The sequence below is a fragment of the Aptenodytes patagonicus genome, chromosome 3 (assembly GCF_965638725.1).
Source record: "Aptenodytes patagonicus chromosome 3, bAptPat1.pri.cur, whole genome shotgun sequence".
NCBI lineage: Eukaryota > Metazoa > Chordata > Aves > Sphenisciformes > Spheniscidae > Aptenodytes > Aptenodytes patagonicus.
Window position 1 is genome coordinate 38,509,186 of NC_134951.1, and position 24,057 is coordinate 38,533,242.

Consider the following 24,057-nt stretch of genomic DNA (forward strand, 5'->3'; position numbering starts at 1 on the left):
TTTAGAGATAAATTATATAAAATGCAACATGAGTTTACCAGAGGTAACTTGTGACAGAACAACGTAAGAGCATTCTTTGTAAAATGAACCGCGTTTACAGATGGGAGATATGGTAGCTTTTATCTATCTGGTGTTCAATAAAGCATTTGTTATGGAACTCATACTAGGAAAATATTAATGAAACTGAAAAAGATGTTCTTTAATGCTTTAATCTTTTGTAATTGGATAAGAAACCAGCTAGAGAAGCAGCAGCAAGGAGAAGGTAAACACCTAAGAAATAGTCTGGGAAATTTGCTTCTGCAGAGGGCTTGGTGGTGTGAAGAAGCAGTAAGGGGGAGGACTAGGAAGGTGGCTGCAAGTACGTAGTTGCTGTAGTCTCTCATCTCTCCCTCTCCTTGCTGATGTGGCAGCAGCAGCCAGGTCGGCTTAGTTTAGCCTGTGGACAGGAGCAAGCAGATGCACTAATTACTGCCTGTTTTGCTAGGGTACTGGTATTGGGTTGGATAAAAGCATATTTGGAGCCAGAGGGACCCTGCTGATCAGCAAATCAGAGAGTGACTTTTAGGCAGCCGTGAAGAAATAAACCCAGGAAAGGTATTTTCAATTCGTGAGCAGGAAAAATTGCACCTTCACACGCCCAGTCTGACATACAAGCTTCATGGTCAGCAAAGATGACTGGGAGGAGTTCATGTAGTATACTTCCTTGGAGATCTTCCCTCCCTACTCCACAAATTCAACAAAGCTGTGCTTAAGCCAGTAGGTTGCACATTTCTTTCAGTGAGTACCATGCTGGCATTTCTGGCGTTTCCAGCATCATTCACCAGTGTTCTCGTTTTCAGAATACTTAGTAGGCTGACTGCAGGTTATTTGTTTCTCCATCTCCATCCTCTGCACAGCATGCTGGTGCTGTATTACAATAATTCTTTCTTGGTTTTGGATTTTAGCAAAGCTTTTGATACTGTCTATCATAGTATCCTTCTGGATAGACTGTCTAGCATGCAGCTAGACTAGTCCATAATACTTTGGGTAAGCAATTGGCTGACAGGTTGAGCTCAAAGAGTTATAGTAAATGGGGTTACATCAGGCTGGCGGCCAGTCACCAGTGGCTTAATTTTAGGAGCAGTTCTCTTCAATATTTTTATAAATGATCTGGATGCAGGAATCAAATATATGTTAAGTAAGTTTGCTGACGGTGCTAAACTAGGAGGAGCTGTGGACTCTCTCGAGGGTAGAGAGGCCTTGCAGAGAGATCTGGATAGACTAGAGAGCTGCGCAATCACCAACCGTATGAAATTTAACAAGAGCAAGTGCTGGATTCTCCACCTGGGACAGGGTAATCCTGCTTATACATAAAAATTGGGGGACGAGAGGCTGGAGAGCAGCCCCATGGAAAGAGATCTGGGGGTTTGGATTGATGGCAAGTTGAATATGAGTCAACAGTGTGCTCTGGCAGCCAAAAGGGCCAACTGTGTCCTGGGGTGCATCAAGCACAGCATAGCTAGCCGGTCGAGGGAGGTGATTGTCCTACTCTACACCGCACTGGTGCAGCCCCACCTCGAGTACTGTGTGCTGTTTTGGGCGCCTCAGTATAAGATGGACATCAAACTATTAGAGTGTGTCCAGAGGAGGGCGACCAAGATGGTGAAAGGCCTCGAGGGCAAGACTTATGAGGAGCAGCTGAGGTCACTTGGTCTGTTCAGCTTGGAGAAGGCTGAGGGGTGACCCCATCACAGCCTACCACTTCCTCAGTGGGGGCAGCGGAGGGGGAGGTGCTGATCTCTCTCTGGTGACCTGCGATAGGACACAAGGAAATGGAATGAAGCTACATCAGGGGAAGTTCAGATTGGACGTGAGGAAAAGGTTCTTCACTGAGAGGGTGGTCGGTCACTGGAACAGGCTCCCCAGGGAAGTGGTCACGGCACCAAGCCTGTCGGAGTTCAAGGAGCATCTGGATGACGCTCTTAGTCATATGGTTTAGTCCTATGAGGAGCAGGAAGTTGAACTCGATGATCCTTATGGGTCCCTTCCAACTTGAGATACTCTATGATTCTACGATTTCCCAGATATTGAAATATCTTTGTTTAATTTTCATTATTTTTTTGCCTTTTCTGAATCTTTTCTTAAAAAAAAAACAACACAAAAAACCACAAAAATTGTGCATCCCTTTTGACAGAAATCACTGCAATGTCCTGGGGCCTGGCCCATGCCTACCAAGCACTGTTCAACACTATTCAGTACTCTCAAGGGGAAAAGAAGGTCTCTGGATCTGACGACAAAATGACAGGCACTGTGGCTACTCCAACCCCCACGACAGGCACTGCAGCTGAACCAGAGAACCAACCTGTGCTGGTATCAGTTGCCCCTCTACACAAGAAGAAATGTTGGAAGCAAAAGTCAGCTCGTTTAGTAAGGGATGATGAAAAAGCAGGGCCATCACAAGGAGAGGAGGAGGAAGAGGAAGAACTCATAAACAAGACAGAAACCACCCGATCCCTATCCCTGAGTGAGCTGTGAGTTATGCAAAAAGATTTCAGTCGTTGTCCAGGCAAGCGCATTGTCACCTGGCTGCTCCGATGCTGGGATAATGGGGCCAGTAGCCTGGAATTGGAGGGTAGGGAAGCCAAGCAGCTGGGATCCCTTTCTAGGGAAGGGGGCATTGACAAAGTGATTGGAAAAGGGGCACAAGCCCTCAGCCTCTGGGGGCGACTACTGTCAGGTATGAAGGAAAGGTGTCCCTTCAAGGAAGATGTTACATGTCACCTAGGCAAGTGGACCACCATGGAGAGAGGTATCCAGTACCTGAGGGAATTAGCCATGCTGGAGGTGATTTATGATGACCTTGACAATGAGCAGTTATCCAAAAATCCAGATGAAATCCAGTGCACACGACCCATGTGTCGGAAGTTGGTATGGAGCACACCAGTGTCTTATTCCAACTCATTGGCAATACTGACCTGGAAAGATGGGAGGGGACCAGCCGTGGATGAATTGGCCGGCCAACTCCGGGAGTATGAAGAAAGTGTCTCTTCCTCTCTCGTCTCGGCTGTGGAGAAAGTGTCCTGGGAGGTCCAGCAACTCGAAGAGGATAGGTCCTACTCCCCACCTGTACGGACCAGTATCTCAGTTATTAGGACTAAGCGTTCCTCTGCTCAAGAGAGGATGTAGAAGGTATACACCACAAGGCACTCTGTGGTTTTATCTGTGTGACCATGGGGAGGACATGGGGAAGTGGGATGGAAAACTACCTCAGCCCTAGAGGCACAAGTACATGAGTTGCAAGGAAAAACAATCACAAATGGGAGTTCTTCCAGGAAAATTGCTGCTCCAGTTTCCAGTGGGTAGCTCCCCAGACAAAGTAGAAGGGCTGATCTTACTTCTGATCTTAATGAAGGGACTTCTGACTCGTATTTACAAGAAGTTAGTAACGGGTACTATGACCAGGACTAGAGGGGCCTTCCCTCCAGCCAGATGGAGGAAGGGGACAACCAGGTTTCCTGGACTGTGTGGATTCGATGGCCTGGCACATCAGACCCACAGGAGTAGACATCTAGTAGACACCAGTGGACAGTGCACCCTAATGCCATCAAGCTATACAGGGGCAGAACCCATCTGTATTTTTGGAGTGACAGGGAGATCCCAACAGCTAACTGTATTGGAGGCCAAAGTGAGTCTAACTGGGAATGGGTGGCAAAAGCACCCCATTGTGAGTGGCCCAGAGGCTCTGTGCATCCTTGGCATAGACTTCCTCAGGAGAGGGTATTTCAAGGACCCAAAAGGGTACTGATGGGCTTTTGGTGTAGCTGCCTTGGAGACGGAAGAAATTAAACAGCTGTCCACCTTGCCTGGTCTCTTGGAGGACCCTTCTGTTGTGGGGTTGCTGAGGGTTGAAAAACAACAGGTGTCAATCACCACCACAACAGTGCACCGGCGGCAATATCGCACCAGCCGAGACTCCCGGGTTCCCATCCATAAGCTGATTTATTTACTGGAGAGCCAAGGAGTGATCAGCAAGACTCGCTCACCCTTTAACAGTCCCATATGGCCAGTGCGAAAGTCTAATGGAGAGTGGAGACTAACAGAAGACTATTGTGGCCTGAATGAAGTCACGCCACCGCTGAGTGCTGCTGTGCCAGACATGCTAGAACTTCAATACGAATTGGAGTCAAAGGCAGCCAAGTGGTATGCCACAGTTGATATCGCTAATGCATTTTTCTCAATCCCTTTGGCAGCAGAGTGCAGGCCACAATTTGCTTTCACTTAGAGGGGCGTCCAGTACACCTGGAACCGACTGCCCCAGGGGTGGAAACACAGCCCCACCATTTGCCATGGGCTGATCAGACTGCACTGGAACAGGGTGAGGCTCTGGAACACCTGCAGTACATCAATGACATCGTCGTGTGGGGCAACACAGCAGAAGAAGTTTTTGAAAAAGGGAAGGAAATAGTCCAAATCCTGCTGAAGGCCAGTTTTGCCATAAAACAAAGTAAGGTGAAGGGACCTGCACAAGAGATCCAGTTTTTAGGAATAAAATGGCAAGATGGACATTGTCAGATCCCAACGGATGTGATCAACAAAATAACAGCCATGTCTCCACCAACTAGCAAAAAGGAAACACAAGCTTTCTTAGGCGTTGTGGGTTTTTGGAGAATGCATAGTCCAAATTACAGTCTGATTGTAAGGCCTCTCTACGAAGTGACCCGGAAGAAGAAAAATTTCAAATGGGGCCCTGAGCAACGACAAGCCTTTGAACAAATTAAAGAGGAGACAGTTCATGCAGTAGCCCTGGGGCCAGTCCGGGCAGGACAAGAGGTAAAGAATGTGCTCTACACCGCAGCCGGGGAGAATGGCCCTACCTGGAGCCTCTGGCAGAAAGCACCAGAGGAGACTCGAGGTCGACCCCTGGGGTTTTGGAGTTTGGGATACAGGGTATCTGAGGCCCGCTATACTCCAACTGAAAAAGAGATATTGGCAGCATATGAAGGGGTTCGAGCTGCTTCGGAAGCAGTTGGTACTGAAGCACAGCTCCTCCTGGCACCCCGACTGCCGGTGCTGGGCTGGATGTTCAAAGGGAGGGTCCCCTGTACACATCATGCAACTGATGCTACGTGGAGTGAGTGGGTCGCACTGATCACACAATGGGCTCAAATAGGAAACCCCAGTGGCCCAGGAATCTTGGAATTGATCATGGACTGGCCAGAGGGCAAAGATTTTGGAATATTGCCAGAGGAGGAGGTGACATGTGCTGAAGAGGCCCCAATGTATAATGAACTACCAGAAAATGAGAAGCAATATGCCCTGTTCACTGATGGGTCCTGTTGTCTTGTGGGAAAGCATCGGAGGTGGAAGGCTGCTGTATGGAGTCCTATACGACAAGTCGCAGAAACCACTGAAGGAGAAGGTGAATCGAGTCAGTTTGCAGAGGTGAAGGCCATCCAGCTGGCTTCAGACATTGCTGACTGAGAAAAGTGGCCAGTACTTTATGTCTACACTGACTCGTGGATGATGGCAAATGCCATATGGGGGTGGTTACAGCAATGGAAGCAGAGCAACTGGCAGCGCAGAGGCAAACCCATCTGGGCTGCTGCATTGTGGCAAGATACTGCTGCCCGGGTGGAGAACCTGGTTGTAAAAGTCCGTCACGTAGATGCTCACGTACCCAAGAGTCGGGCCACTGAAGAACATCAAAACAACCAACAGGTGGATCAGGCTGCTAAGATTGAAGTGGCTCAGGTGGATCTGGACTGGCAACATAAGGCTGAGTTATTTATAGCTCAGTGGGCCCATGACACCTCAGGCCATCAAGGAAGAGATGCGACACATAGATGGGCTCGTGATCGAGGGGTGGACTTGACCGTGGACACTATTGCACAGGTTATCCTTGAATGTGAAACGTGCTGCAATCAAGCAAGCCGAGCCGTTAAAGCGTCTCTGGTATGGAGGACGATGGCTGAAATATAAATACGGGGAAGTCTGGGAGATTGATTATATCACACTCCCACAAACCTGCCAAGGCAAGTGCCCTGTGCTTACAATGGTGGAAGCAACCACTGGATGGCTGGAAACATATCCCGTGCCCCATGCCACCACCCAGAACACTATTCTGGGCCTTGAAAAGCAAGTCCTATGGCGACATGGCACCCCAGAAAGAATTGAGTCAGACAACGGGACTCATTTCTGAAACAACCTCATGGACACCTGGGCCAAAGAGCACGGCATTGAGTGGGTGTATCACATCCCCTATCATGCACCAGCCTCTGGGAGAATCGAACAATACAATGGGCTGTTAAAGACTACACTGATAGCAATGGGTGGCGGGACGTTCAAACATTGGGATACACATTTAGCAAAGGCCACCTGGTTAGTCAACACTCGGGGATCTGCCAATCGAGCAGGCCCTGCCCAGTCAGAACTTTTACGTACTGTAGATGGGGATAAAGTCCCTGTAGTGCACGTAAAAAATATGCTGGGGAAGACAGTCTGGGTTATTCCTGCCTCGGGCAGAGGCAGACCCATCCGTGGGATTGCTTTTGCTCAAGGACCTGGGTGCACTTGGTGGGTGATGCGGAAGGATGGGGAATTCCGATGTGTACCTCAAGGGGATTTGATTTTGGGTGGAAATAGCCAATAAAATAAATTGTATGATGTGAATTGCTATATGACATTGTATATCATCACTTCCATGGTGGCTATATGCCATATCAATGGTATTACAGTAAGCATCACCCAGATTAATGAAGAATGAACTTTGATGAAACCGAGCAAAGTGCAGTGATAATGGAACCAGAACTGGCTTCAGCATGCAGCAATCCAACACCACACACCATCTCTCCTGCCCTGAAGGACTGTTATGAGAGATGGAGCCCAAAGTCATGGACTAAACGAACACAACGAATATTTTATAGGGATAGCCCATAGACCAAGGGAATGATATCTGTGTGCATATATCAAAAGACAGGAAAGGTGGTGGTGATTAATTGGGATGTATTGGAAAGTGTGGGGCTTGGGCATGACGTAGATGGTATAGAATAAGGGGTGGATACTGTCCTGGTTTCGGCAGGGATAGAGTTAATTTCCTTCCCAGTAGCTGGTACAGTGCTGTGTTTTGGGTTTAGGATGAGAACAATGTTGATAACACACCGATGTTTTAGTTGTTGCTAAGTAGTGCTTACACTAGTCAAGGACTTTTCAGCTTCCCATGCTCTACCGACTGAGAAGGCTGGAGGTGCACAAGAAGCTGGGAGGGGGCACAGCCAGGACAGCTGACCCAAACTGGCCAAAGGGACATTCCATACCATATGACATCATGCTCAGTACATCAGCTGGGGGAAAGCTGGCCGGGGGGGGCACTGCTCAGGGACTGGCTGGGCATCGGTTGGTGGGTGGTGAGCAATTGCATTGTGCATCACTTGCTTTGTATATTCTTTATTGATATTATTACTACTATTACTATTTCACATTCTTGTATTTCAATTATTAAACTGTTTTTATCTCAACCCATGAGTTTTCTCACTTTTACCCTTCCGATTCTCTCCCCCATCCCACTGGGGGCAGGGAAAGTGAGTGAGCGGCTGTGTGGTGCTCAGTTGCCGGCTGAGGTTAAACCATGATACTGTTACTAAAGAAAAGTCTAACACATTCTGATAAATGAATTCTAAACAAATAAGTCATAAGAAAAGATTATTTTTTCATAAATAAAGATTATTATTTCCTGGGGAAACAAGGCTCAGAGGAGCGTGCTGTTTGTTTTGCTCGTCAGTCTTTTCCTCTACTAGTAACTTTTGAAACTGATAGCCAGTTTGAAATCACTTGAAAAGAGAAGTGGAAGGTCAGAAATACCTTCTACTTAAAGTTGGTGGCTGGGTGGAGGAGAGAACAAATTAGTATGCTTGAGGCAAGCAGAACATTGACATTATATGTTCATTTTGCCAATAGCCAGGTAGACAGTCCACATATCCTTCCCAGCTACTGGCACAGCATTGCTCGCTCTTGTTCTACGTCCTGAGGAATATGGAAAGAGAACAGAAACGGGTGTGGGAGGAGATGATGCACCTCCGAAACAGTGAACTAGGCTGCATTATTTTCTTGTTTGTGGTCATATGTTTTTTACAATCTAATTTTCTGACTGCTTTTAACTGAGAATCCCTGAAGAGCGTAGGTTTTATTTCATCTATACCATTAAGCAAGCCCAAGGGATTAAAAGATTTCTGTTCCTTTATTAACATTTGATAGATTTGAGAGCTGAAGATATGCTTTTATTTTTAATGAAACTGCATAGTATTTGAACTGTTATCAGTTTGAATGTTTCCAGAGTTTAATTAATTAGTAATACATGAGCATTGCTCTGAAACACAGTCTTACTTCTGTTGGCTATTTACACATTTATTGCTTATATGCTATACATTGTTCTGTATGCATACAGTCTGTGAGCATTATTTTAACCTTAATTCTTTGTTGTCTCCTTATTTTCTTAAAATATACTAAGAGATCCGCCAAAATACAATATTAAATCCATACTCCTTAATAAATCAGTTAGCAGGTGGGACTTTTCAGTGGCATCAATATTCATCTCAGTTATCCTAAGTACCGTCATTACAAAATCCCTATTTACTTCCCTTAGTAGAGGCTCAGGCTTTAAATTTAAATTAGACTGGATTTAAATTTAAATTAGACTGGACTTAAATAAATCCAGTCTAAAACAGGACTAGATCCCCGGTCATCTAGTCCTACAAAATTCCAACTAGAAGATGGTAACTCTTGCCAAACCAGAAAGGGTACGGAAATTTTGTGAAAGATCCTATTTTAGTTAAATCTCAGCTGCTAGCATTAATAACTAAAAAAAAAAAAAAAAAAATCATTTGTTTCACTGTCTAAAAATCTGTAAGCCAATAGAAGACAACTTAAAAAAACCCAATCATAATCATGTTTGTGTGTAAATATATACATTTAGTGTGTTCTTTGGGAGAGGTGGCACTGAAAAACTACTTTGTTGCACCTAACGCACATGGAGCTCCTGTTTAACTTCTGTCTCCGAATTGTTGAATCAGTGAGTTTTGCCTGTGTGAGAAGTATGGAATGTTGACCAATGCCTAAAGAAATTTCATTAGTTTGTAAAGATGTTAAGCGTCTGATACACATTTTTTGTTTTCATCTTAACGTAGGATTTGTTCACACTTCTCATATAGTAGAACTCAATGTAGGGTAGAAGTATTCATGAAAAGGGTTAGGCAAAATTTATTTAATCTGTACAGAGGCATTTTTCATTGTTGTCTAAAATCTGCTCAAGGTAGAGTGATTTAAGCATTATTTAATGTAATCTGTTCAAAGAGCATCTGCAGAATCATCATGTACTGATTTCCACAGTCTTGCTACCAGAAAAAAAAAAATGTTGGTGCTCTTTGAAGGCCAAAAGAGGCGATTCATGAATGGAGAAGTCAAGTTACAAAGGGCAGAGCAGTGTCTATTTTGCCCTTGTTTTTTTTTTTACTTTTCTTTGCTCCTAGTGATAGCTTCAGGTATTGTTTATAAAAGATTTGAGACTTCCAGAATGTAACGGGTAAATCATACTAGTGAAGAAAATTAGGAAATAGTGTACTAAAAACCCATCAAAGTGGATTTCCGTAGACTTAAGTGTCTTACTGTATAAATTTAAATTTGAGTTATAACTAATGCTTATTTTACTTCTGCTTAGGTTAAGAATGTCATATATTATTTAGGTGATTTTTTTTTAACCCTTCTGTAGCCAATCCGTTACATTGCAACTGCTGGCCAGAAAGGATTGTGGAAAGCTGCTTGATATTTTGCAAGCTGCCCAGTGTAGTGGATCCCAGGAACGACCAATCCATTTTTCTTTTCCTCAGGGAAGAGGCACAAAAGGATGGGGAAGAGGTGGGGCAGCAGAGGCACTCTTTTGTGTGAAACGTGCAAAAGATTTTGCATTAAGTTTTGTTTCATGTTGAAGTGAAACAGATTTCTCAAACTTGTTATTTGGGACGGAAGAGAAGTGTGAGATGAAGGGGAAGAAGGAGGGGTTGTAACCCTAGAATACCAGCAGGCTGCTGACTGCAGCGTTTGCATGAATATTGATTCACTTAAAGTATCTGCACTAAGCAAAGTTCAGTATTCTGACTTCAGACAGCATGAATTTGAACAGGAATCTCTCACATCCATGCAAGTGCTGTAACTCAGCAAACGGGAATTCAAGGGTCTCCTTAGTCCCTCACATTTTGAAAAGAAACACTACTCTGGATTGTCTAGTTCACTTGCTTGCCAAAGGCAAATTAGCAAGTATGCTCAATGTTACACTCTGAAAATACAGAACTATAAAATATGTATCCATCCTTAATTTATAAAAAGAAGTAAAAATTATTGGGGACGTCAATGAAAAATGTGCTATTTTTTAGCATTGTTTAAACCTCTGAGTAATGAACGTGTGCTGTCAAGGCAGGACTATCCAGGTGTTGCAAACTTAGTTTCTGTCGTACAGTTTTAGTAGATACTATGGAAGATCTTTCAAAACAGTAAATGTCTAGATTATTTTTAGAAAGAGGAGTTGTCGTTTTGTTTAGAAGGGTGTACATTTCCAGTATATGGAAGTCTGATCTTAATTCATATATCCTCAACGCAAATGTAGGTGCATGCATTACATTATCCTTTCATATCATTTTAATTGTTCAGAAACCTATTTTTATCTCACCTTCATTCACCTTTCATCTTTATAGAATCTTTGGTGTATACATTTATGAATTATTTTAATCTCTCAGATTTTCAAAGGTATAAAGAGAATTCATGAATTGTGCACATAGTATGAGGAGTTTACTTTGTATCTCTGACTGCAGATTTGATTCTGAACATAAGACTTGTCTTGTCTTTTACAGCTTTCTTTTTATATTTGTTTTGGAATCACATGCTAAAGTGAGATGATTAACAGCAAAGATTTATTAAAGTTTGTTTGTTATGACTGTGAATAGGAGATTGTCTCTTATGGGGCAGATGATAGCCAAGCTGATCAAACTCCTCAGCTGTAAGAGGCTGGTAAATAGGCGTTGCATCAACTGGCAGGGCAGTTTGACCATCTGATCAGGCAGACAAGCAGTAACTGTAAATGGGAAGCTACCTAATTAACGTTTTTTACAGCAAAAGTTTTCACTCCACCTCACTGTCTGCTTGTCTAGCCCAAAATTTTGTCAGTAACGATTTTACAGGAGACAGTGTTGAAAACCACGGTAAAGTCAAGGTAAATGATACTCACTGCTTTCCCCTCAGCCAGTCATCTCATTGTAGACGGCGATCAGGTTGGTTAAGTACGGTTTCCCCTTAATAAATCCATGCTGACTACTACCAGATCGCCTTCCTGCCTTTCATGTGTTTGGAAATGGTTTCCAGGAACATTCATCCTATGCAAACTTGTAAATGGTGGGCAAGTATTTTTATTCTCATATATGTGTGTGTGTGTGTATACACGTGAGCTGGCTAGAGGAATAAACTAGATGATTGTTAATAGGATGCGGTGGTCTGCTTTTGACTGGTTAAGATGTGGTAGTTATTCTTAGACATACAAATTTGGGTCAGAGTATCCTTTTGTCAGTCAAAAATGCTCATCTACAAAGAGATACTGAATATTGATGTAGGGGTATACATTTATATAAAAATATAAATTACAGTCATTATATTTAATGTATATTACTTTATTCTTTGAAAGAACTCCAATACATTTATATATAAAAATGATAATTTCTTCTGGTAGTGTTTTACAAAATAATGTCATGTTTACTTTGTAAAGCAGTATGTTTCATTACATAATGGCTATACATCTCCATTTCAGGGAACAAAGAAAACTGTTTATTTTTTTTAATAGACAAGACTGTGGCAAAAAAACCCCAAACTAATATAATTCTCATGTAAGTTCACATCATTCCTCCTGTGGTTCAAGAGAAATGTCTTGGTTACCGCTTGTTAAACAACAATATGAAAGTGAAATGTTTGAATTTGAAAATATAGTGTATCTTCTATCAGTTAGCATTTCATCAAGTTTATTCCTGATAACTCTATTGACAGAAAACTCCAGTATAGCTCTTAGCTTGCTCATGAATTTGAATTTCAAAGGATTCATTTGCTTATTTGTCTACCTGTGACAAACAGAATTACTGTATGTGCAGGGTAGTCACCCACTTTCTATGACAGCAGATGGGCATGATGACAGCTAATGCTGAAAAGCTGCCTCCTGGGGAATTTACACTCTTGGAGGAGTTTGTTCATATGACAGTTTCCTTTAGTACTAATCTTTTGAGAAAACAAAGTTTCTGGGTAATGGATGTGGGTTTCTCATATATCTCGTGTATGTAATTAATAGAGTTTTAAACTCTAAAATTTTGAATTTTACTGTTTTTCTTTAAAATTTTAATATGTAAATCCCATTTCTATTTAAGGTAATTGTTTGGGGTAAAAAAGACGGAGACGTATTTTGAAAGATTAAATTTACTATTATGTCCCTTTAGTTTCAGGCACTGCATGCTGTATCACACACGCTGGTTTTGCTAGGAAGGAACAACATACTAAGAAATTCTTTAATATCTTTTCTACTATCAGAAGTACGTCAGTTTGCTGAGCAGCTGTTGCAAGCTCACCAGGTACTGTCATCTTTTCTTTTGGAGAAGGGCCAAAGTGTGGTATTGGGGAGTGTTTTGTCCATATCTATTTGTTTCATAAAATGTAATAAATGGATCATTCTGTAGAATATGCAGGTTTAAGAACCCAGAAAATGCTAGCACCTAATTTTAACAGCAGATTCAAAAAAAGATGTATAAAGTAAAAGAAAATTTCCTTATGGACAAAAGTAAAATTACCATACTGTATAATGAATAGACTGTATAAGTTTTAAGATCACACTATATAATTTGGAAAATACTTGAAATAATTAGATAAAGCAATTATTGCAACGTGTAAATTGTGGGCCATGCAGGCAATGCAACTTAGGTATCCAGCTGGACCCACAAAGAATTATGTCTATCTCTAGCTCATGTAAAACTGGAAAGAAAGTTGCATTATTTTATTTCAGAATTAGATTTCATGTTGCATTTTATAATATTAATTTGCATAATACAAAAGTTATCCAACACTTAAAATTGTATTTAGTTTGTTACAATGAGTAGGAGATGAAGAGCAGAATAGAATGGAGATAATATTTTTGGTAAAATTTATTTTTAGGTTGAATTTTTACCAGTAAACTATAGAGTTTAAAAAAACAGAAAGAGAGACAGTAAGTGGATGTTCCTTTAACATTTGGAGAAGAGATGTATGAAATAAATTGGGGTTTCGTAGATTTTTCATGTATTTGTATGTGGTGGTACGTATTTAATGCAAACTGTTCAATCTCACTTGGGATTATGACTTGATTGTACACTATCGTAGAGAAGTCAATAAAAAGAAAGCATGCAGCTTTTTATTTGGTGGAAAATAAAGTTAGGGAGAGGTATATATATAGAAAATATTCCTCATAGGTATATCTAGTGGTGGTCCAGTTTAACAAATGTTTTAAGTGTTGCTCAAGCAGTCTTAACTTTATTCTTTTTCTCTCTAGGATATGATATGGGAGTAAGTTCTGACTGCTGGAGAGGGAACATGTAATTTCCAACCCGAATTTATAGTATGTTTGAATTATATTCTGAAAAGGCTTCAGAAAGGCCAGTTTTGAAAGAATTAGACAACGAGCTGTGTCTTATTTTAAGTCACTAGTAGTATACCAGAATTATTGATGGCAGCCAAAATCGAACAGACTTGAAACAAATGTAAGGATAGGGGAGTGTGTAATTAAAAAGAAGATTTGTTTTTTAAGTTTAAACAAGTTGCTCATTTTTATAATTATTAAATCTAACCTGTTTAACAGAGTTAGTATCCCTCCTTTCAGCGAAGTTTTTGCCAGTAGCAACACGGAACTCTCCAGTGCTCCACACTGATGAAAAGCTTACCTTGGACATGACACTTTGCTTAGTTACTACGGTACTACTTAACCTTGCCATACTGTAATTATTTTAAGTATTGCTTTCATATTTGGTACATAAAATCTATTTCTAAAAATTTCTAGAAGTTTGACTCCTCTTCGGCTTTGCTTTATGTTGGAAAGAATCATATATTTGATTTTAAGATCATAATAAGAGCGATTACAAAACTGTATAACTTGCAGTTGAGAAAATGGAAGTAAATTAGTATCCTGTGATTTTAACTGTAAGAGATTTTCTTTAACTACATGAGCGATTTTGATTTTTCTAATGGCATTTTATTACTGGCCGTGTAATTTGTATATCTATGGGAAGATAGTAGAAGATTTGTTTCATATATAAATATAGAGAAGTTGGTAATTTAATCCCTGAACAATTCTTATACCGCAGCTGGTATAATAAATTGCTTAAATGCCAGTCTCACTAGGGTGGCTTGATACCCCTAGTTGATGTGTACAACAGTTTTCCTGTTTTTTTACCTCTGGGAAAGCCATCACTCGATTTCCCGCCCCCCGCCCCCCCGCACTGTCAAGAAATGGGAACCTTCAATTGTACTTCCTGGAGCAACTGAAAAAAGTTGTATCTAGCACTGAAGGGAAGGCGCCTGTGGAGTGGGAGACCATTTCCAGGGGGACAGGGACTTGTACTCCTTTATTGAAAAGAGAAAATAAAGATGGTTTTGATCTTACAGATTTATTCTGTTTCTTCATACTTAGTATATGTGGACTGAAATTTGGGACAGTAAAATGCATTTGTTACTTGACCTTTTCAGCTTCAGGACCAAATCCTTTTTCAGGTTAAGTCTTTGCTACCTGTAGCCCTCCATCTGTCTCATTTTAATGACCTTGCATTTGTGCTTGCTGCAAATCTTAGCCATTATCAGTCCACAGTACCGATTTTCAGACTTTCTACTACCAAGATCCTCAAAATGCCCCCACCTTTACAAGTGAGGAAATGTATATTTGTTATTGTGCAACAGGAAACTTAGAAAGATTTTCTGACAAAACACTTAATAAGGTTTCCTTTCACCCTTTTTTTAAACAGCCCTTTCTGTTCACCCAGAGAAATAATTTAATTCTCTCATATTCAAGAATTTAGAGCCATGTTTACATAAGGAGAGTTTCCTGCTCTGCTTCTGCTTCCTCCCACTAAGTTGTCAGTCTGCCTTCTGCTACTGAAATGTGGTAGACCCTCTTTTTTCCCTTTCCTTTCCTTTCCTTTCCTTTCCTTTCCTTTCCTTTCCTTTCCTTTCCTTTCCTTTCCTTTCCTTTCCTTTCCTTTCCTTTCCTTTCCTTTCCTTTCCTTTCCTTTCCTTTCCTTTCCTTTCCTTTCCTTTCCTTTCCTTTCCTTTCCTTTCCTTTCCTTTCCTTTCCTTTCCTTTCCTTTCCTTTCCTTTCCTTTCCTTTCCTTTCCTTTCCTTTCCTTTCCTTTCCTTTCCTTTCCTTTCCTTTCCTTTCCTTTCCTTTCCTTTCCTTTCCTTTCCTTTCCTTTCCTTTCCTTTCCTTTCCTTTCCTTTCCTTTCCTTTCCTCTCCTTTCCTCTCCTCTCCTCTCCTCTCCTCTCCTCTCCTCTCCTCTCCTCTCCTCTCCTCTCCTCTCCTCTCCTCTCCTCTCCTCTCCTCTCCTCTCCTCTCCTCTCCTCTCCTCTCCTCTCCTCTCCTCTCCTCTCCTCTCCTCTCCTCATACAGTAATTTTCCTCATCCAGCTTTATAAGCGCTTCTTGGAAGATTAATGCATCTTGATCAATCAACCACAAACCATGGTCTGGAATATGACTTTCATATGATCTTACCAAAGCTTATGCGGCTTTCTTTTGAGTCCTTTTAAAACACTTTGCATTTAAGTGACCATCAGAAGAATAAGTGAGCTTCAGGCACTTAGGTAGAGACTCCAATGACTAATTTTACAATGACAAAGTAGTCTTGAAATGTTCATCCCCCAACACAGTGTTGGCCTTTTTCTGGGAATAGCGGAAGGTTCAAGGTGGCTGAATTTGAAGCCACAGGAGCTGTGCGTGTATCTGTAGCTGACACTTGGTAGGAGTATATGATTTTGAAAAGCTGCAGTTCATGTAGGGAAAGTAACTGAAGTTCTGGTTTGCTTAGCTTGCTTTGAAGTCAAATTTTTTAAAGTTTAGGCATTCTTGCATTTAGTCCAAATAGATGTATTGTGCTCATTTACAAACCCTTATACGTTCTGTATGTGATAATTATTTCTGGAAATACTGCTTAACGAAAACCTTTCTACTTATTGCAATAGGACACTAAACTCTAGTATTTCTGACGGCCTGATTTACAGACCTGCTTCTGAATGTTTCTGACTTTGTGTAGCATTACTTTTGGTAAGCATGATTCTAAAAAGGATTAAAATGTTTTTTTCTTGTTTTATAATCAAAACTAACAATACGATATCAGTTTGAAATATACCAGATGACAGCTTTAAAAAAAACTTCTTCCTAAATACTTAAATTAGAATTTGCAGAAGGATCATACTTTATATAATCAAACTTCATTAGCTGACAAGTGTCTTAATCCTGTTTTGTTACTTAAGCAAAACTGCTGTTAATTGCAAAGGCGTTTCATGTCTTCTGACATTGCTTAAGACAATCAAATTAGGGACTCTGAATTTTAGTTACGATTAGAGGTGTGCAAATACCTGTTCTCTTTTTGTTTTGTTTTGTTGTTTGTTTCTTTTTGTTGTTGTTGTTGGCAGATAGGAGAAATAAATAAATCCTCTGAGGTATGTATTCAGGTTATCTTGCAATTAACTTTTAAACATTTGGTGAAGAACAGAAACTGAAAAAATAGCTTATTCATCCAAGCAAATGTCTATGTTTTATTTTTGTATAATTATAATTTTCTTTTTAATTGAAGATGTTTTCCAACACCGACTTGGACTGAAAACAAAATTCCTTTTAATTTTCCTAAATGAATCATCTAGATATCTCAACATTTTTATTTTAACTTCCTCATTAAGACTTGAGCTAAGCTACAAATAGTTTGTAAAATGTTTGCATTCTAGAATATGCAACTTTATAGTCAATAATTTCTTCAATAGGAAGTGTACTCAGCTCAGGTTATGTAGGTTTGTGGATATGTCCTTTGATAAATACTGAAAGTTTTTTACTTTAAAATTCTGACTGATTTTAGTGAGTTTGTATTGGTGTCCTCTTGGAACAAGCTTATCTGCCTATGACCCACGGTTTTAAAGAGCCCCTAGCTTTACAAATTAAAAAAATAGGTTGACTGTAGGAGAGTGTATCTAATGAACTACACCAGAAAAGTACAGAGATTACTCTGCATCTTTTTATATTGTTCCCTAATTGGCTAAATCCAGTAATCTTAGAATATGACAAATTAATGTGAAATATATGTATAATAGAATTTTGTTTAATATTTTGGACCAATATTCCCCCATGTTAATATAGAAAATAAAAGTAACTAAAGAGCATGTAAAACAATATAGTCCTCTTGATTTTTCACCCAGTTAAGATTAATTTTATGGTAGTAAACTCTCATGCAAGTTAGTAGTTTGCTTTAATTCATTTAAGTACTTTATCATGTGCATAAAGTAAAGCTCATACTTCAGCATTTTGCTGACACCAGGACACTGACTTCTAGGCAAAAGCTTATTAATATAAACTCAATTGGATCCCTTAATTTTTACTGATACTGGATATGTACTTTTCATTTTTATGTGTAATAGGAACCTTTCATGCTTCATAAATACGGTTTATAAGAATACAGTAACTGAACCTTATCTTCCTATGGAATAGATATCTGCTGATCCCCAATTAGATTCCTACTGCAGAGCAGATAGATACAATTTTGAGATACTAAGATTTCAGAATGATACTGTGGAAGATGGATTATTTTTCAAATGTTGAGTTCCTCACCATGATAGCAGATCTTCCTTTATGACAACTGTTTCAAAGACAAAGGACCAGAAATGGAAAGCACATATTGATTCAGTGCGCATTTCTAAACCTCCAGGTGTTAATTCCAAGAATTCTGAAAAAGAAAATTAAAAAACAGAAAACAGATTTGAAAATAGAAAAAAGGAGACATACTGTGAGGTTTTGGAAAGCCCTGTTATTCAGTAACTGCTGATACATAGCTTGTCTAGCATTACATTTTTATACCACATTACTTTCTGTACACTATTTTTCCATTTTTAAAATTTTAAAATATTTCTATCACAAAAACTGTACACTGAATAGTTTTGGGTTTTTTTTTAAATCAAAACACCAAGTTATATGTAATTCTTAATGTTATATGTAAGCATTAAGTCTAAATCCAAATGTGGGTGCTAACTTTTCTCTTGAAATGAATGGTGCAGTTAGACTTTGACACAGGATACAGGGTGGGATTCATCCTATTTAGTTTAGATGTATGTAGTAGACACTGCTGTCTACTTCTCATAGAAGTCAACCAAGCAGCTAAGGTTAACTAAAAAATTTGCCAGCGTGAAGATAGATAGTCGTGCAAGGCTTTGTTGAATGTTACATAAATTCTTGAGAATTGGGGTCATTACAACAGAATAGCTTTGACTCAAATGTGCCAAAGGAGTTAGACATATGGTGGGATTTGTCTCACTTAGCTTCAGATTTCTATGATGTTTCCATCTGATTTGCTTACTTTAGTTTTCCTTTATAGCCAGGGGAGGGAAAGAGGCATTTCTTGTCCAACCTATTTTGGATGTACGTAATTATGATAATAGGCCCTAGAGTTGTCTGCTTCTCTTTTCTGGCTATGAGGAAGGAAACTGAAGTTGATCAGCTGAAATGTGGATCTTTATGTTGTAGACATCTAAAGTTAAGGAAGGAAAATCCCATCATATCTCTCTGAAGATCTTTGGATGATCTGGGCCAGAGCTGTTATGCCAGGAAAGGCCTGATCCTACGGAACAGTTGTAACAGGTAGTCATGCAAAGCGTACTTCTGTCTGAACACAAACTTACGTAAGTAACCTTCTTAGATGTTTGTAACAAGTTATAGTTCAGTTAGGATAATTAATAAGTTAACTTAGTTCCCAGGTATTCAAATTCTTTAAGTGTACAGATCGTTGGAAGAGACTGATGATGAACTAGGGTGCAGGATACATGTATTGGAGCTTCTTGTAACATGCATTCAGCTATGGTGTGTCTGATGCATATGCCTCTAAATAGGAAGCTCTGTTAAACTTACAGTCTGTGCAGGCAATGTATTTAGGAAGAAAAAGAACAAGGAGGAGCATCGATGCAGTATGATTTTGAGCATTTTCCTAGATTTTTGTTGCCATTCAGCACTGCGTAGCAAATAGTCATGTCACTGAAATGTCAAACTACACAGAAACAGCTCTATGTGGAAGAAAATGAAGGGCTGAAATATTCCTGGGGCTGAACAGCTGTTTTCTTCTAGCACGCCTGCAAATCAGAGACATTGTGAATGTCAAGATGGACTAGCTCAGTTGGTAATCAATCCGTCGGGGAAAATGAAGTTTGCCTGGAGCTAAGTTCAGCTAGATAACAGAAAGTTTTAAAGTTCTGAAAACTGAGCTATTAATGTCAGGGCTTGTCTTCATAAGCCTTTCTCCATGCAGCCATTCTGTATCCAGTTGCTGCTCTGGGCAGGTATGGTACACACCACATGCTTTATTCCAAATGTGGGTGTGTCTGATGTGCTGTAGAAAATTCTTCAGATAAGCTCCTCTTTCCAAGAAGTCTACTTCATTTATGCAATATGTCTAATCTCTTCAGCCATAAGTTTATATATGTTGTAACAGAGCTTTTATATGGGTTAGGAAAAAAGCTATACTATTTTTCCCAAATATGGTAGAAAATAGCTAAAATCATTAATTAAAAAAAAATAGCTGAGAATATTATGCAACTAGAAAAGCTACATGCATTTTGCAGTCCACTGTTGTCCAGGGTACTGAAATGGCTATCCAGCGTCTTTGGCTTTTTGTAGTTTCTACTGTTGACTTTTACTAACGCAGCAGATTACTAATACTTCACCCAGGTAAAAGAAAAGAGATTGATGCCATGTAGACCTCATGAAAATAATTAAACTTGCATCTGGACATCTGTTCATCCTTTTTAAGATGTAATTTCTTTCCTTATTATGCTGTTAAGCACAGATTGTAACATATTTCAAATTGTGAATGGTTAAAGATGCTGCAAAATAGTGCTCTGGGTAAATGTAGGATTATTTTTTATTCCATGTGACTTCTGATGCTACTGTTAACAAAGGAAATAACAGCTGGATAGAATAATCAGTGGATCTGCATTTTTGTCTCATAGATATATACCTAGTTTGGAGATATGGACTTGTGAAAACATAAATCTCTTCCCTGAAATACAGGAGTGAAAGAATCAGTTGAGACTCGGTATATGTCAGAAGAGTGCCATACACCTTTGAAGTGTATACCTGCTTTTGCTGCATATGTCATCCCCTATTACAGATTAGATTTTAAGATGCATACGTGTCAGACAGAACTGGAAAATGACAAATGGTTCATGCGGTTTCTCTGTTCCCTCTCATACTATCATAAAATGATAGTGCTAAGGAGAAAGGAGTTTAGAAGTATTCTTACAGAGCTAAAAGGTAGCAGGGCTTTGACTGCACTTAGGTGCTTGGCAAAATTGAGGATGACATGTAATCAGAAAACCTCAGGTGTGTTTGGGAATAGAAGCAGCAAATACCGATTACATGAGGAGAGTTCTGCATTACTGTCGACTAGAGAATTATTACTCTTAATATTGGTGAATCATCTCATTCATGGAAATGTAATACTGGAAAAGGAAAAATGCTTAATTATAGAAATCAGAATATAACATACCTCAACAAGTAAAGAAGTAATATTCCTGGAAAACTTGCTTCAAATCGTGCACAAAATCCAGGCTTTAAAAAAACCCCAAAAATAACATGATTATAAATTAAAATGACCTATTTGAATTCTTGATACAGTAAAAAAAAAAGCGCAATGAAAGCTTATCTGGGTTGATGCTGCTTTTTCTTCCTTATTCTCAGTGTTAATTCTGTCCTTTTCCTATTGCTTTCTTTACAGCTCCTTTTGCATGCTTGAAAGCAGAATGTGAAAAAGGAAGAAGCATCTGATTTTTGTGGCATATGTGGTATACCTGCTAGTCTGGAAGACCATTTGATTATTACTTAATCTGTGTCTACAAATAGGTAGTTTTAATGCTCCTGTTAACCTACTTTCTTCATGGAGCATTCTTGCTTATTAACAGTGATTTGCAAAACGGAATGACGTTACAGAAAACTAAGCACCGCTTCCTAAATGCTTTTGGATATTGGAGTTGTCTATGTGAATTAGCATATATACCGTATGTGCTCTTAAAAGTTCAATTTACAGGCAAGGTAACATTTTGTTACAGATTTACCTTCTGATTTTCTTTTTTCTTTTGAAGAATTGTTTAAAGTCTTCATTACGATGTACTTTTAACACAGCTTCACTAAATGCTTTTCAGGATACAGTATAAACGCACAGTTCCTGTGTCAATGGCTTTGCAGTTTATTTGCTGCTTTAGTATTTCATATCTTCATAAAATGGAAAATGGAAGAGTTGTAGCCCTAGAATTTCTAACTAGAAATTGCTGATATAATGGATTTTTTTTGGAAGAGTAATTACAGTTGACAAAACTGTCTTTAAATAAGAGCCTAGTTAAATATAGTAAAATGTAAATGGAAACTATGGAATTTAGTTTCACTAGTTCCCTAAGTGATGAAATCATCACTTCATCTTTCTTTCAAAACATTCTTTTCATTTTACAGGACACATTAATATCTTTGGATTTCATAGCTTTGCAGACACTTGCCTCTCTCTAAACATGTGAGACAGTCCTGTACATAATGAGTTAGAACATCAGCTTGCCCCGTTGGGACCTCATTTATTGGTTTGGGGTTTTTTGCTAAAAATACCTTTGAAGCTGTCTTTATCTACTTATAGAGCTTATGCATAACCATCACTACTTTAAATCACAATACCAGGAAGATTAACTGATGTTTGTTCAGTGCTTTCTAAAATGTTAAAGTGCTTTTAAAAACTCATTATGTAGCTCACTGTGAGACGTTATAACCACTAAGCATGTGCACAGTGGCATATCTTCTGCAGTATGCTGTGGTATGCCATCAAACATAGAAAAACTGCTTCTGTTCTTTGCATGTTCTTTTTTGATAAGCAACAGTTTTGTTTTACATTCTGCTTGTGCTTGGATTGAACTCTAGATTTTCAAGGGACCACATGGCTTAGCTTAGATTGTTAGTTGGGGAGGATGGCTGTAGTGTGTTTAGAGTTAGGTTTAGGGTTAGAACGGGATTTAGATTTAGGATGGCAAAATAAGACCTCACCACAGAGGGAAATGCTTGAAAGGCTGTGCTTAGGAATGTTTGTCGCGACCAACCAGACTACACTTGTTCTGCTAGCTCACTGTTAATCAGGTTAGAGTTGGTGTTAGAACAAACTCCCTGGTTGTGTCCTCAATTGAAACTATCGTAGGCTACAGTTGTGGTGGTGGTGTGGATTTGAGTGCATATGCTTATAAGCTGCATTGAATGCCACCACATTGAGCTGCTGTCCCAAGTTTGGCTCCGAAACAAGCAGAGTTCGTCTTGCTAGGATTTAACTGATGTACAAGTCGTTAATAGAGTAGGTTTATGTCTGGGATGAAAGAGATTGGCTACCTGGAGTTTGTTTTGTAGCATACATACTCAGCCATGTATGGTTTGCATGGCTGAGATGTGCAGGAGGTTAAATCTGGTTCCGCAGCTTATCTTAAACTTAGTCTAGATTTTGGGTGACAGCACTCTACCTGGCTGGTTAAGGCTTGATCTGGCAGGGCAGCAAACTACTATTAATGCTGTGCCCAGAAGGGGAAGTAGGTTTCGGGACTGGTGTCAGCAGCAACTCCTATTCATTGTTAGATTAACAGGATTTCTGGTATAGATTTAATTTAGGGAGATAGGATGTGATGAACTAAAGCTGAACATGTTTACAGAAGGTATCACAGAGCTAGATTTAGGGTTGTTGTGCTGAGGGCTTAGGAGTTTGGGGGTTCACTTTTAGGTAGGCACTGATGATATAGCCTTCTCAATCGACAACTAATGCGGTGGAGGTAATGCATTGGTGGGCTTGGGTAAGTGTAAGAATGAGAAGTGAGCTTATTAATGCCCTTGGGACTTACAGGGGCTTTGGAGATAAAGGAATGGGATGCTGGGCTAGGTTTGTGGTGAGGGAGAAAGGGAGCAGCAGCTGAGTGTGTTTAGATCTGAGTGTTAGTAACATGAGTTGCTGGATTGGTGTTAAGGTAGAGAGCAAGGCTTGGATGTCCAGGGTTTGTGCAGCAGAGAATGCTTTGCTGAAGTTGGAGGTATTTCTGAAAGAGAAGCTGAAATTGCTTGGGCAGGATACGATTTATATGGCTTGACTAGATTTAGGATTAAGACATTGTTGGTTGCAGTCTTGGACTTGGATGAAATACAGGCAACCAGATACCTTTGCTGCGCTGAACCACAATTGTAAACGCACGCATGCACACATAGTCACAGAATAATTTATGGCAACATAATCTGTATTGCATATCTCCTAGAATTATTTCTTTCCTGCTGAAGTATACATTTGAAATGCATGTAGCACTAACATTACAGAATTAAAACTAGTTTTAGGAAATAATGTTCTTGAATCCACTCCAGTTTAACTTCCTATTATATAAGAATGGATTATTTTCCCTTGATTCCAATAACAATTCACATAGGGAGAAATAAATTGAGTCAAATGCATAGAACAAGAAAACGGGGAAAATAGAAGAAAGAATGTGTGTGTTTGTATTTCTCCTTTTTTGTAAACGATGGCATTGATTGCAACCGTTGAAGATCTAGCTTGCATGTTTTGAATTTCCTGGCATCTGTCAATCCCTGAATTGAGTTGGCAAAGCACAGTTAAACCTCTAGGTGTATTGTCTTGAAACAAGATAGTTTTGGCTCTATTTCATCCTTATAATTAATTCTTTCATTAAATGTTACTCCTAGTCTCTCTGAGTTTTCAGAGTATTAAACTTCTAGCTGAA

The 24,057-nt window shown here is 39.7% G+C and overlaps 1 protein-coding gene across 1 annotated transcript in view; it reads left to right on the top strand.

The window, feature by feature from the left end:
* MEI4 (meiotic double-stranded break formation protein 4) overlaps positions 1-24,057 on the top strand; it is a 183,620-nt gene that overhangs the window by 115,743 nt on the left and 43,820 nt on the right. The window contains exon 5 of the mRNA XM_076335312.1: positions 12,495-12,626. Within this exon, the coding sequence (XP_076191427.1) occupies positions 12,495-12,626 (132 nt within the window). The remainder of the gene's footprint in view (positions 1-12,494; positions 12,627-24,057) is intronic.